A 15609-nucleotide genomic window follows, 5' to 3' on the forward strand; every position below is an offset into this window, starting at 1 on the left:
TAGTTAAATTTTATTTTATTTCTACACACGTGACTTTACCGAAAATACCAATGAGTATAGTCATTTCTGCAGTCACGAAAGCTTCAATTCTAGATTAATTGAATCTCTTTCACATATATATCTTGATTTAGCCCCATTTTAAATCAAGGTCATATTAAATAATTGTGTAAAAATATCACGGTGGTTATCTTATGGATAATCTGGCCCCTGCTATACGAATGCGGACTTTCTCCTGCTGGGCTCAGAGCAATAGTTGTCGCCGTCCAATACGGACGCTGGTCGCCATGTTTACATACTCGCTGGTGCGTCAAGAAGCATGGATAGGTGCCACCTCGAAATGTACACACCGAGCCACAGAAATAGAAGCAAGTATCGATCAGAAGCAAGTGAGAGACGTCATTTTGAGGACTCGGAGAAGTGGCTCTGGAATAAAAAAAAACTTTATTTGACCAGGTAAGGCCCACTGAACTACATAGCTCTTTTTCAGAAGCGACCTCGCCACAAATGATAGCTCAGCAAAGTGACTTATGTGAAAATGTATAGTGGCGGAATACTCTAAACGCACGTTTATAAATGTGGCAAGAAAAACTGGAGGAAAATCCATGCGACTACAGGGAGAACATGCAGACTCCAAATATACGGGCGTCAGGGTCGGGATTGAACTCACGATCTTCTGTGTACCAGGCGAGGCGGTTAACATCTCACCACCGCAGTGCCTGTTAAGATATCACTCTCCATTAACGTTAGTCGTGGCCGGGAATCCATGTCGGGTCACCGGGTTCATCGCGCACTTGACGGACCCGCACACCACCGCCGGTCCATCCCTTTGGAATCAAACATCAAGATGTTATCACGACCTACCACCACACTTCGTTGCCAAAAAAGATCACATTCCACTCTCCTGCCAGATCCCGCAGCTGCCGCACAGTCAGCACATTCGCAAAATTAAATTTAAACAAAAATCGCCGTCCATCTCTCGTCGGCGGAGCGTCGGTTGAGCGCGTCCGAGCGCGCTCGCGATCTGCTGTCGTTTGCAGGGCGACCGCATGTGGCACTTCGCCATGAGCCTCTTCCTGGTGGAGCTCTACGACAAGTCCCTCTTCCTGGCGGCAGTCTACGGCCTCACGGCGTCCGGGTCCCACATCCTCCTGGGGGCCCTGGTGGGCGACTGGGTGGACAAAAACCCACGCATGCGCGGTGCGGCCCCCCCCCCCCCCTCTTTTACCCTCATTGCCGCACTCCACAACGCCACCTCGCCTTATAGTTGCTAAAAAACAAATGCAAGGCTGTGTGATACACCGCGGCAGTGGCGGCGGTTGCACGAGCACATATTGCAACGTCTTAAACGTAAAACACATTGCTCGGTCAATGGCCAGGGTCAACGGCGGCGTGGTGTATTCCGCAAATATGGCCGACTGTGAGGACGGGCACAAGCCGGCGTGAGTAGATTAAACGTTGAGTTTTATAAGGGCACCATGGGGCAACCAGCCCCTCCCCACCCAGCCCCACCCCTCCCACCCCCCACCCAGCCCCACCCTCCCCACCCAGCCCCTCCCCACCCTCCCCTCCCCACCCAGCCCCTCCTCACCCCCTCCACCCAACCCCACCCCTCCCATTTTTGGATGCACAACGGACGGACGAACACAATAATCCCCTGTGGGCTGGTGTAACCAGGAGGTTCCTACCAGTATAACGCTGCCCTATACAGGAAAAAAATAATAACGACATTTTGGCCAGTGGGCCTTCTTTGCCCTGCTACGAGTGCCAATTCCTCACAATTCACGTTTTTCTAGCAGCAAACGTTTGACATTTTTTCTCGCCAAAAAAAATATTCTAATTTTATCCCCGTTGTGCTATCCCGCAGTTGTGCGCCTGTCCTTGAGCATCCAGAACGCATCGGTGATTCTCTGCGCCTTGGTGCTGCTCGCGATCTTCCTGTGCAAAGTCCAGATCAGCCCCGTGTGGAACGGCTGGCTCATGGTGAGTTCGCGTTCGTGGCGGGCGGTGACAAACCCAGCGACGTGACACGAGAGCAGATCCACGCATAGTGGCCAATAATTCTGCCTCGTCACCCCCCCCCCCACCACCCCCCCCCCCTTTCTGCGGACACCTTTGACGAGCAAATACGATTCCGCACGCCCATATCCAGTTACCTTAGCTTCGGCGAATTTCTCACCTGGCCTCGGTTGCTGCCGATCTTGGGCTCAACAATGGAGAGATGTTAACTTTCTCGCCTGGTATACAGGAGGTTGTGGGTTTGATCCTGACCTCCGGCACCTTTATATTTGGAGTTTGCATGTTCTCCCCGTGGTCACGTGGATGATAAGCCACTTTGTTGAGCTATCATTTGTGGCCAGGTCGCTTACAAAAAGAGCTAATCGCTCAGTGGGCCTTACCTGGTAAAATAAAAATAGTTTTAGTAGTTTAGTTTTAATTATGAAGGTGCAACTGAACGAATGTCCTGTGGGTGGCTCTCAAGTGGCTTACAAAATCGGAAGGTTTGCGAAGTCTATAAAATAATTACCACATTTGGGGGACATTCATCCTATGTAGATGCCGTCGCCATGGGACGACTGATTAAAAAAAGTTTGCACGGCACAACCCGAAAATGCTAGACGCTACAATTATTGTGGATCCCGCGCCGCGAGACGCGTCGTAGTTTTTGCGAAGTCGCCGCAGCCCTGCAAAGAAGGGGAACGGCAGACGCCTCCTGCGCTCGCCTCCACTGCCACAGGTGGCGTGCTACGTGGTGGTGATCACAATCGGGGTCGTGGCGCAGCTGGCCGGCACGGCCATGACCATCGCCATCCAGCGCGACTGGATCGTCGTGGTGGCTGACAGCAAGGAGAAGCTGGCAGGTCAGCGGGTGCACGTCTCTCCTGGGTCAGCAGGGTGGGCTCACGCACGCAGGATTTTGGGCAGTGGCCAATTAATCCTTTCCCGTTCCGAGACATCGCAGGGTGGGTCCCCGTTCACCACCGAATCTCGGAACGCACGGGCAGTTCAGTGTCAATTTTATTCATAGGAGGCGCAGCGCCGTTGTTTTTAAAGACATTGTACTCACAGCAGAGAACTGTAGCGACACGACCGCACTCTACGAAAGCTGGCGCCAAGCTGTGCCACACGCCCTCCCCGCATGGCCTTGTGGGAGCCGCCCCTCAGTACCGATACAGTTATTTTATTTTATTCCAAATTGGATGAAAAACTGATGACGTACACTTACTTACGCGTACTTCATCGGAACGGGAAAAGGGTTAAGCACAGCTCTTGCCCGCAACGACAGTCTGCTGTATATATTTTATTTTTGTATTTTTTACATATATATTTTTAAAGAAAGACAGTGTCCACGACAAACATGGGTCGAGACTTTCTTGGTGCATGTGTGCGAGCACCACTGCCAGTGCAATTTGCTGAAAAGAATGTTTTCTAGTACCAATATCAAATCGGCCTTTCATCACCCTTGTCCAAACAAAGGGGGGGGGGGGGGGGTCAACGCCTCTCTCCAGCCTCTCGCCTGGCTAAATTGCAGACGACGGATTGAAATGTTTATCGAGTGTAAATACGAACGCCTTTAAAATTTGGACCCAAGTGTAGAAAAAAAATATGAAAAAATAAATCGCTCGCACTGCTGTTTTACCATGTGTTTGGCAGAGAATGTGGAACCCCCCCTCAATGGAGCCATTTAAAAAGGCGATTTTTAAAGTCGCCCTTTCTTCCAGCGTCCCTGGACACAACTTCGCCTTTGTAACCCGCCATGCCGAGACTGCCCATTAATAAAACGTATATGTTCGTCTCCTTATATTTTATTCCCCCCCCCCCCCAAAAGGTGGAATGTTGTAGCGGTAAGTCACTAAAACTCCCGTCTTGTTCTTTAGCAGCATAGATTCATGCCAGAGGGCTCTAACCCAGCCAGACTGCAGGATAAACATTCGGAGGACTCTTTGCTTAAGCTTGCTGGACCACCTTTCCTATTGTTTTGGCTTTTCCCCCACAATTACGGGACATTAAAAATAAAGTGCCATCTTTGTCTCATCTCAGGAGAAGAAAGACAATTCCATCAGGAACCCTGCAACTAGCAGTGCGCCCTCACCCTGTGTAAGAATTTGGCCTACGGAAGATGACCTCACTGAATTACTTTCTCAGATCATTTCGATTTGGCCCCTTTCCACAGTTGCTGATGCACTGCAGCCGTTATGGCACAAACGTTGTGGCGCAAACGCCAAGGCTAATCTATCTAGCGCTGTTTTTCATCTACTACTTTTGGCCAATATATATATTTTTATCAATTTGTCCATTATTCTCAAGGGGAGGTCGCCAATAGCAACTCATCTTTAGTCCATACTGCATCATCTTTACGGGAGTTATCACACCGCCCATTTACATCGACAGGCAGAGCTCACGTTTTAACACTTTGAACCTTCGTTTAGAAAGCATTAAAAACAAAACGTTGCCCCCCCGCCCCCCATCGCGCAGGCATGAACGCGACCATGCGGCAGATAGACCAGCTCAGCAAGCTGCTGGCGCCCATGACGGTGGGGCAGGTGATGACCTTCCTCAGCCTGGAGTTCAGCTGCGGCGTCATCGCCGCTTGGAACCTCTTCTCCATGGTGGTGGAGTACTGGCTGCTGCGGCACGTGTTTCGCAGCGTGCCCGCGCTCGCTACCAAAGGAGCCGCCGTGGCCGACGCCAAGCGAGCGGGGGAGACCGAGGCCGCCGCTTGCGAACTGCATCCGCTGGCGGCAGGAGAAGGTAAGCGACGCGTCGCTGCTTCGTACCTCCGATCTGGCACACACGGTTGGCTACGTACGGCTGCATGGCCTGCCTTCCTGGCAGGCCTGGGTCTGGACTTCCTACAATGACGGTGTTGGCATTTCATGAGAAGTGCGGTGGAAGGGCAAACTAAAATACAAAAAGCAGTTCTAAAGAAATTTGTTTCGTTTCCCTGCCTACGTCTGTGCACTGTCAGCGCAGGAATTTTCGTTTCTCTACAAAGCGATGCAGATGCGGAGGTGGGGGAAGGGGGGCGGTTTAGCGGTTGTGCCCGTGCTGCTCTGCTCTGTGTTTTCGGGTTGTACCGTATCACCCCCCGCCCCCCCGCGACGTTTCGCTCCACATGATGGGAGCTTCGTCGGGAACGGAATGATTCAGCTCATCTGTTGTATTTAAACAGCATTGTGCTACTTTAATTGCCTGCTGTGTAACTTCTCCCTGAACCAGAAATCGGATTACTTAACATTGTGAACAATCACTACTTATCCAAAACCTATGGTAATTGATTTTTTTGTTATTATGTGGATTTAAATAAAATATTTTTACCCTCCACAAATGTCATTTGTTTTGGGCGTTTAACTAAATCAAATGCGTGATATATTATTACCATTGGATCATGAGACATTACGACGGTTTGGAAGTGGGGGGGGGGGGGGGGGGCCTTCATTCAGCAGTGGATTGACCATGGCTGAAGATGATGAGAATAAATTATCCGCTTGCAAAGCCACACAAAGCACAACAGTGTCTGGTAGGAGGACGCAACGCTTGCACGAGGATCCGCGGAAGCCGTTTCCGCGATTTAGCCTCGGGAACGACGCCGCCCTCCCCACCCCTGCCTGTCCGTTTTGTCCTCAGATAACGAGGCCAACAACACCGAAGAAAAGCCTGCCATCGACAAGAGCTCCAAACCTCAAGTCGTTCCAAACACCAAGTCTGGCAGTTGGCTGGCGATTCTGGGGAAGCCCCTACGCACGCTTCGCTATGGATGGGTGGCGTACTACCGACAGTCGGCCTTCCTGCCAGGCCTGGGCCTCGCCTTCCTCTACATGACTGTGTTGGGATTTGACGGCATCACCACGGGTTACGCGTACGCGCAGGTGAGGTCACGCAGTAGCAGAGGCAGAATTGGTATTGCTTTCGTAATGTAGGTTTTTGGGTTATATCGCCTAACTATAAATGTGTTGTTAAACCTGCCAACACCGAACACAGGCAATGAATAAGGTTTGTAAGCAAAACATGCCAATTAGTTGCTAGTTCAGCACACCGGTGTGTTGGAGACAACTGCTGACGTAGGAGTTCTCCTGCTGTGTTTGTTTCATCTGACGACGGTTGCTTGTGTTGCGATCGAAACGTCGTGATCTATTAATTTTTTATCTACGTGACTTTACCGAAAGAGTACCTATTAGTCATATTAATACATTAATATTGCTTAAGATTTTGCTACCTTAGGTGGTACCAATTTCTGCTCTGCCTCCTGGCCTATATAGAAAGCATGGCCCCACATTTCTCTATATGAGCCCACGCAAGAGGGTGGGTGGGTGTGTCGTGTCATGGAACCATACTGATTTTTCCGCACGGGTGCATTCCTACCATGTCAGGAGCTGTGAAACCGGTCCGACCCAAAATCTAAAAGTGGACAAACAGCATGGACAAAAATTGCTGCAGACGCCAAACTGGGTAACGGCCGAAACGCCCGATTAAAAAAAAACGGCAAAGATAAAGACCGAGAAAGTGTCAATTTATGACTGGGTGAAAAGTAAAAAAATTAAAAAATCAAACGTTAACTTAAACATTTAACAACCTTGCAAGTAAGCTCCGGAATTTGCGGAATTAAAATCTCGCGGCTGCCATCGTTAAATCTTGCGCCTATATTCCAGCGAGACAATGTGGCTTTACCGAGCAGCACGATTTGATCGTGGCTGCCGACGGTGATTATGATGATGACGACGCCGACGGTGATTATGATGATGACGACGACGACGACGGTGAACATTGATGAACGTTATTGCTGTTCTCGTCCCGCCACCTCGCCTGCGCCCCCGCCGGGGGCAGGGCGTGAGCACCTCGGTGCTGAGCATCATGGTGGGGCTATCGGCCACGCTGGGGCTGGTGGGCACCGTGCTCTACCTGCGTGCGCGACGCCGCTGCGGCCTGGTGCGCACCGGCGCCCTCTTCAGCCTGGCGCAGGTCTGCTGCCTCCTGCTGTGCGTTGCGTCCGTGTTCGCGCCGGGCAGCCCGCTCGACCTGACTGCCCCACTGCACAAGCCGCACCTGGTGAGACTGGTCAGGTCACCGCCGCCGCCGCCGCCACCACCACGATGATGATGACGACGACGATGAAGATGACGTCGCTGTTAACAGCGCCATCACTGTTAGTAGCGCTATTTGCCCGCACCTCCGATTCGCACGGTTGGCTACGTGCGGTGCGAAAGAAATTCAACATACATAGGCCCACACACACACACAAAGACAATGAATGATGGCATTGTGAGGGCTGTTGTCATCTATCAAGACAGAGATCAGCCCCCCCTCCCCTCCCATAAAGCCTCAAACAGACTGTTGGGCCTATGGAGGCCAACACGGCACAAGAGGGCGCAGTGTTGGGCAATACTACGTCTGGCCGCACAAGGTACTTTATTCAAGGCTGAGTCGACCTAGGGGAGGCCCGTGGCAGGTTCAGATATTCGTCACCGAGCGGGAACGGAACTCAGGTCACCAGGTTCGTAGCGCAGTGCGCTGACCACTACATTACGGCCCACACGCAAATTCACGTGGATTGGCTGCTGGGGCTGCGGTCATCCCTGTAAATAGGCATATACCAATACCAAGGGGTGGAATGTTGCTTTTGTCTATTGTGCATTTTGCTCGAGCTCCCACCCACCCCGCCCTGAAACTCCTCTCCGACGGGGCTATTGTAGCTTCTCCATCCCGGGTCTGACAGCCACCCTCGCGCGCCACGCCGTGCGACTTTCTGTGTGTGTACGACAGGATCATCACGCAGCAGAGCCCACGGTTGCTTACGAGGCAAACGGGACCTGGTTTCAAAACGTCACGACAAACGGCACCGCCACCGTTCAGCCACAGATCCTCGACTACACCTCGATTTCGCTCTTCTTTGCCGGAGCCATCCTGTCCAGAGTTGGTACGTTGAGCAACGCTTGAATGTACGTATGTCGAAGCTTCTTTCGCACCGTACGTAGCCAAGCGCCCCAATCGGAGGTGCTGGCCGAAGGACGACTAAACATAAGAAGCAGTTCTAAAGACGTGAGCTTTCAAATTAGATTTAAGTGCATGTCTCCAGTGGCTTCCCAATATCGGAATGAAGCGCAATCGAGACGGCTGCAGAAGCGTGTCTGAAAGCGCGTGATAGCCAGCCAAAATGTGCTGCTGCGAGGATGACCGGAGTTCGCGTGATGGTTTATGCTCCTTGACGAGATCATCCAAAATTGTTGGCAAGGCTCGCTTAAAAGCTAAAATAACGACAACAAATGGTGTAAAACCCTTGGATATAATCGCTCCAAGGGAATAGGTCTGCTGCGAGAGTTAAACATCCAGGCCACAAATGGACAATTCAACCTCATTGCGGGACCCCGGGGTCCCATGAGCCCCCGGCTCTCGCATAAACTGCGTTGCGACGTCACTTTACGTCTGTTGAAGGCGAACGACACGGCAATCTATTCCTCTCGACGAGCTCTACACGATGCGCTAATCAAAGTTTCAAAGTTTTGTTTCTTCTGCGCATTTGTCCTTGCCGCTGCGCTTGGACATGACATGACAACAGAATGATCTGCGCCGGGTGGGTCGCGGCTTTTATGTGCGCGATGGGACAGAGTCACCAAAAATAAAGAAATTACGATTTTTTTTCATTTATTCGGGACCCCGAGGTCCCGCCATAACGACTGGACGTTGGTGCAAGGAACGTGTGTTGTATGCATTGTGTCTGCGTGGCCACTAGAGGCCGCCATAGCGTAACAAACACAATTCTCATACTGAATTACGACAATGACATTGTGATGTGGGGTGGGGAGTATGAATCATTACTCCCTTGAAAAAATCAATAAACAATCGGACCGGCCTCATTTCGTTCCTCAGTACAGAACTGAACTTTCGTCTGCGTTGTCCTTCTTGACCGAACAAAAACCAAGGTGCAGTGGCTGTACCTTTGTTTTCCCAGACCATGAGAACTCTTTATCAGCCAGGAGAGAATGTTACCTTGATACGCAATTTCAACCTCTGCGGAGGTGGCCGGATAGCTCAGGAGGTCAAGGACTCTGAACGGGCACCGCTTAGATCGTGGCTTAAATTAGTTTTTATAGTTTTTGGGCCACTCGTCATTAAACTGGGCTTTCTATTGTCACGAGTCGAGTCTCAGCCCGGGTCACCAGCGACTTGCACGCTTATAAAACAACCCCCTCACTCCCTCCCTGTTACATTCGAGTTTTGATCTTTCACTCAATTTCGGAAGATTGCAACTCGGAAAATATTAAATGTTGGTTCGATTGCCATTTTGGGTTTTGACTGCCACGTGGCATTTCCATTGCAGAGCATCTGGAGAACTTGCAGTGCTCCCAAGTGTGACTGAGAGGTCACTTTAAAAAAGTGATTTCAAAAAGTAGTTATGAGATGCCATCGTCTTCTGCAGGCACGTTATCTAACACGAGGCGATCCGCTGCACTGCTTTGCAAGAGTTCCCGATGGACACTTGATAATCGATTATCCAACGACATGATGCTCAATGCATAATTTGGAGAGATAGAAAAGTTATAGACTTTAAATTTCGACTTAAAGCTTTCGTGACTGCAGGGATTCATCTTCTTGGTTCTTTCGGTAAAGTCACGTAGAAGGGAAATAATAAAAAAAAAACGTGCTTGCGGTGTGGCCGAAACGTCGTGAGAATTATTTTATTACGTTTTTATTTTTATTTACAAACTAATTATTATTTTACCACGAAAAATACCACAGAGAGCACGTGGCGGCTAGGGATCAGCTGGCTATTCTAACCCTCAAGAGGCACTGAATTAAGCAGGGAGGGATGCTTTTCTTTATTCTCCATTACCCTGATAGTCATCCAGGACGTGTCCAAGAAGATGCTCATGTGGCTCAAGAATTACCATTTAACATTACTGCTCTGCTGCCACAGCGCAACGACGCAGGTGAAAACCATTTCAAGAGAGCACGTGGTTGTGCTTAAGAATTTATTCGTAACGGCTTTGGAATCCTTTGAAGTGTTGACCCAAGCAGTACCGCAGTTCGTCCGCTGGACGATGGCTTGTGTGGAGATCCAGGCTTGTGGTTCCACTCAGGTGCAGCAGTTGGCGGGCCAAGTGGTCAGACTGTGCGACTTGTGATCGGCTTGCAGTGCGTGTTCTTCGGCACGATGTTCGACGGTTCGCTGGGAGATTTTTCAGGAACCGAACCCACATGATCAGCACAACCTTCGTGAACCTATTGCAAAAGTGGGCACTTTTAGTAATAACCCAAACGAGGGACCACCTTCCTTGGTAAGACTTGGGTTGAGCGGCGGTGGTTTCGTGGTTATCGCACTGCACTGTGAACCCAGAGACCTGAGTTTGATTCCCAGTCATGGCTAACAGCACCGATGAGTGATAGCTGAACCTTGGACGCCCGCCCGCACTTCACCAACCTTCACCGACCAACGTGGTGAAGTATGGTCAAACCCCCACGATATTTGGTCAACCAAATAATTTCTCATTTTACTCAAAAACTCCTGTGATTATGTTCTTGAGAGAGTGTTCTTGATGTGCAAATAATGGGGTCAAGAAGCCACTCCTGCTGGTGCTTTGACGATTTCCAAAACAAAACAAGGGGCATAGCAGGTTAAGCGGAAAGGTTTTGAGGGTGGCACTGTTCGTTCATGTTCCGGAAGGATATGGGGCCAGAACCCAGGCCTATCAATCATTCATTAAATCACAAAATATGGTGAGACACGACGTTAGCAGCGCATACAAAAGACAAAAACATCTCACATTTGTCAAAAACACTGTGGCCTTAAAAAGTATTCAATGGGTGACGTTTCGGGCAATGGGCAACGTTTCGGGCAATGGCCCTTCTTCACAGCACACGTGAAGAAGCCAGAGGGGTAGTTGCATCAGTCATCAAAGTACACCATCTGCACCCGGCTGGGCCGTGTACACCGCGTGGCATCGGAGAGAGGGGCGCTGCAGGCCTTCACCGTGGGGTGCCACGGTGGCGAGATGTTAACTACCTCACCTGGTATACAGGAGGTCGTAGGTTCCATTCCAGCCCACATTTAGAATCAACAACATGTACTTAACAGTATGTGGCTGCTATACATTTCCACTATGATGAACCGCTTCGTTAGGCCATGTTTTGTGGCCATGTCGCTTCTGAAAGAGCTATATTATAGCTCAGTGGGGCCTGGCAAAAAAAAAAAAAGTTTAGTTTTTAATAGTTTATAGTTTAAACGATTTGGTATGTGCCCATGGAACAGAGGCGCAATAGTGTCTCTGAACTCGCTTCAGATCTCTCACCTATTTTTGCCCGCCCTCGCACGCAGGCCTGTGGGGCTTCGACCTGTCGGTGACGCAGATCTTCCAGGAGACAGTGGCGGAGAGCGAGCGCGGCGTCGTCACGGGCGTGCAAAGCTCGCTCAATAGCCTCCTCAACGTGCTGCGCTTCATCATGGTCATGGTGGCGCCCAGCGTGCACCATTTCGGCGCTCTCATCCTCGTCTCCGTGGCGTTCGTCACTGCCGGCGGCCTCCTCTACACGCACTACGCCGTGCGCACACTGGGCCCCGGCGGCCTCTGCACCTGCGGCACGCCGCCGCCGGAGCTCGACGGGCCGAGCAGCGGGCCGGCGGCCGAGCGGGACAGCGGGGAGAGGGGCGAGCGGCGCGGCGAGGACGACGGGAAGAAGCGGATGTGAGGGGCCGTTGCCCGCGGTCACCGGGAACGCGTTGCCGGCGGGAGCATTGCCTTTTGGCGGTTGAGAGGAATGCCGATCGTCGGTGAGATCGTTGCCTGTGGCCTCTGGGAGTTGCTAGCGACGTTTGCGTGAAGTCAGTAAGAGCGCTGCCTTTGGCCGGTTGGGGACTGTTGGCTGTGGCCGTCGTAAGCGTTGGCCCCATGTGCTTGCCGGGAGCGTTTCCTGCGGTCGTTGCCTTTGGCCAGGGAAAGTGTTGCCTGCGGCACGTGGCGATTTTGCTTGTAGCAACCGGGGGAAGTCGAGTGGGATCGTTCCCTGTGGCCGATGGGAGCGTTGCCTCGGACTGGTGGGGAAGTGTTGCCACCTTTAGCAGGCATCAGCAGCATTACTTGAGCCTGTGGCGGGTGGCAGTGGTTTCCTTCACCTCATGGGAACATTGCCAATGGACAGTCGGAGCCTTGCCAGGGGCCGGTAAGAGGTGTTGCCTACGTTCACGACAGGAGTCGTTCCTTGCCAGTTGCTGGTGGGTCGTGTGGTTAAGCGGCCACCGTCACTACTTGACCCTGCGAAATGCATTTGCACATGCCACCATGCCACCCTTGCCAGTGAGGTCACCCTGCTCTCATCCGGGTGTCAACTAAATACAACTTAAGAGTCAGTTGGGTATTGTAAGCCTGTGTGGCCTGATTTATACAGAGCAGAGGCATACTTTAAATAGCACTGAGCAGGTAGCAAGCATTAGGTTTGGCCGTTTAAAGCGCTAGATGACTTGTAAGTATTACTTTTTTTTACGTTATCCCCAACATCCGTGCACTTGTCGAGGGGAAAGTTGGTCGACACTTGACCACGCCGGTCGGTCTGGGTTTGTGACGTAGACATTTGGGGCATTGCAACTTGTTTTGGGTCAGCGGTGTTCTTTTTCCAGAGGTTTGTCCCAATAAGTAGACTCTGCTGTCTGAGTACTCTCTCTCTCTCTCCACGGTCTTCGCGTCATCGCCATTTCTCTTTCCACCAATGCTGTCTTCCGACCCTCCTGGCCACATGTCCGAAACATCTCGGTCTCTTCTCACCCCCACCTTCTCCTCTGTCCACGATGTCATCGAGTCACATCATTGGAAAGCGTGGAGCCTCATCGTCGTCGTCATCCTCTTCATTCAAGTTCTCTCCTTTGACAACCTTTTTGTGTGCGTCCTGTCCAATCTCGCGGACTCTTCACGACTGTCATTTTAACGTCTCCAATTTGGGTTTATTTGTTCCCAGATCCACGTGCAACTCGTCCTGTCAGTGCACTCGTAGTGGTGCGCTTCTCCAAGCTTCTGTGCCCAATTTGAGCTTTTGTCCCATTCGGAAACTTCGCCCATGGTCTGGGTGAGGGGCTCTCTGGTGTTCCCTTTTAGTGGAGGCCCTCCTGCCCAGCAGTGACGCGATCAGGGCTGTTGCCTCGACTTGCAATCGACAACCCGTGGCTCACTCTCGCTCGGCTGCCTTTGACCACTGTGCCCACTCGCACGCTAACTAGCCAGGCGACTCACAGGCCGAACTGTCGATACAATTACCTCGCTTGTTTAGCCTTGTGGCTCGGATAATTTTGGCAAAAAAATGACGGTGCTCAAGTCTGAAAAATTCTGCTGCTAATCCGATCATGCCAGTGTCGAAGAGATCAGTGCTGGCGTGAGGTGCTCAATCGCTCCTACGCAGGGGTGACAATACCCGTCGATTGATATCGATTTAAGCTCACGACGCGTAGAAATATATTTCTATTCGGATATTTTGTTTCGCGTATAAAATGGGGTCATGTGATCCTTCCAGCCACTAGAGGCCACTGCGTTAACAATAAGAGAATCGATTCTTGATTTGAATAACGTCCCTGAATTATAATTCATTGAATTGTCAGGGGGCGGGGGGGGGGGGCTGGGGGGGATTGTGGCTGCCCTACTCATAAGAATATATTATTTAGTTGGAGGTGGCTCGGTGACTCAAGAGGTCAAAGCACTGAGCAGGCACTGCCGAGGTTATGGGTTCCCATCCAGGCAGTCGTCGAAAATTCCATCATTTGAGAATTAAAATAATCATTGTGCTACCCTCCTCCGACTTGAGATCACTCGGAGGGATCTCGCCGGGTAGCTCTGCGACATCCACTTCTGTGGGCCGTTCTCGAACACGAAAAGAGGGGGGCTGCACCGCTGTGCGAGAGATCCGAATGATTCCTCGGCTCGTGGCGTGACAGCCAAGAGCACAATCAGGGTGAAATAGTAACGGGAGGTGGGGGGGGGGAATAACACTCACAAAAATAGGAAAAGGTGTATTAAATCAAGAATGATTCTTGCGTACTTTTTTTTCATTTGTTTTCTTTTTACTGCTGTTATTACTGTATGTAGATTGATAACGTGTTGTTTTTTTAAGTGGGACCAGTGGAACCAAAGCAAACACTGCAGGATGGATTTGTTTAAAACGCACAATACGGTATACGTTTGTTGGTTTTGTTGATACAATACGAACGTTTCCGTGATCATATGTTTGTGAGCTTTCCAGCGCTGCTAGTGTGGAAGCTGTCCGGACTTGTTACTCTTTTAAACATCGTACTTCCAGGCATGACTGCACTGACATTTGTTAGCGGATATGCAATGCAGCCCTTGCTATTACTGCGGATGCAATAACTATAAATACTTCGCACTGTCTGCTTCAAACAGCGGACGTTAAAAATCCCGTGACATTATGAATACTTTATTTTTAAAGAGCAGGCCGTGTGCACGCGCGCGTGCCCGTCATGGAGCAAATTTCGGAAACATTAAAAAAATACTGCAAAGTTATTAATTGGCGAAACCCTCATTGCGTCATCGCCCCCTTTCTGGGGGACTGTTCTACGTCTGTGAAGCACATCGCCCTTTCCACTTTAGCCTCGTGCTGTCAACAGCGGTGGCCAATGGATGACTCCGTAGGTGTGGCTTTCCAAAAAGATTTGTTGTGAATCCCAGGACAAAACGGAACGAAAACTATCATAAGCATACATACGTACGTACAAACAATGTTTATTATGGCCGATGGGAAATATAAAAAAAAATCCCCGAATAAAAAAATAAAAAAATATCTCCTTGCCAATCGAAGATGCAGGAGAACTTTGGTGCAAAGTATATTGCAGTCAAATCCTTCCAGCAATTGTTGGTCAAAAATGGATCACAGTGCCTGGTGTATTGGCCACTGCTGTACTATACGAAGGGTGGAAATACTGAATACTGTTTTATAACAGAATAGTTTTTCATGAATGTATTCACGTGTTATCGATGCTGGAATGTGAATGTATTGTTTATTATCTATAGGGGTGTAACGATGCATGGTTTAAATTTACGATTGTCGAATCTTTAAGACTGACGATAGGCGGTTCTCGAACCACGCATGCAAAAATCAAAGTTGTAATTTTGCGCGTGTCGTCCGTAATGGGATCACATGACACCCCCGCAGCCACGAGAGGCCGCTACTTTCACCATCACGTAAAAAAACTAATCTAATCGTGCCCTGTATCGCAATAATCAAATCACAACATGGGGCTCTAAGTAATTAATTCTAGATTTGAAGCTTTCGTGACTGCAAGGATTCATATTCTTAGTTCTTTCGGTAAAGTCACGTAGGTAAAAAATGAAATAAAAATTAATAAAAATAAAATAAAAATCACGACGTTTCGGAGGCAACACAAAATGACGGAGACTTGTGTTGCCTCCGAAACGTCGTGATTTTTATTTTATTTTTATTAATTTTAATTTTTAATTTCATTTTTTACCTACATGACTTTACCGAAAGAACTAAGAATATATAAGTAATTAGTACACTTATCATGACAAATAACATCAGTAGCCGTGTGTGTGTGCGCGTAAGTGATGTTCTCATCAACGCAATCTGAACGCTACCTCGCTGTGTAATACATGTAGCGGAGGA

At 49.9% G+C, this 15609-nt stretch overlaps 1 protein-coding gene across 7 annotated transcripts in view; it reads left to right on the forward strand.

Annotated features, from left to right (window-relative positions):
- Nucleotides 1–15364, forward strand: part of LOC133357571 (solute carrier family 40 member 1-like) — a 36637-nt gene extending 21273 nt beyond the window's left edge. For all 7 annotated transcript variants that reach the window (XM_061575580.1, XM_061575599.1, XM_061575571.1 and 4 more), the window contains 8 exons: nucleotides 1038–1197; nucleotides 1865–1980; nucleotides 2735–2858; nucleotides 4474–4749; nucleotides 5626–5867; nucleotides 6823–7044; nucleotides 7759–7912; nucleotides 11309–15364. In XM_061575580.1, the coding sequence (XP_061431564.1) occupies nucleotides 1038–1197; nucleotides 1865–1980; nucleotides 2735–2858; nucleotides 4474–4749; nucleotides 5626–5867; nucleotides 6823–7044; nucleotides 7759–7912; nucleotides 11309–11679 (1665 nt within the window). In that variant the 3' untranslated portion in view covers nucleotides 11680–15364. The remainder of the gene's footprint in view (nucleotides 1–1037; nucleotides 1198–1864; nucleotides 1981–2734; nucleotides 2859–4473; nucleotides 4750–5625; nucleotides 5868–6822; nucleotides 7045–7758; nucleotides 7913–11308) is intronic.
- The last annotated feature ends 245 nt before the right edge of the window (nucleotides 15365–15609 follow it).

This window comes from Lethenteron reissneri, chromosome 7 (genome assembly GCF_015708825.2).
Source record: "Lethenteron reissneri isolate LAM-NWPU_2019-01 chromosome 7, ASM1570882v1, whole genome shotgun sequence".
In the NCBI taxonomy this organism is placed as follows: domain Eukaryota; kingdom Metazoa; phylum Chordata; class Hyperoartia; order Petromyzontiformes; family Petromyzontidae; genus Lethenteron; species Lethenteron reissneri.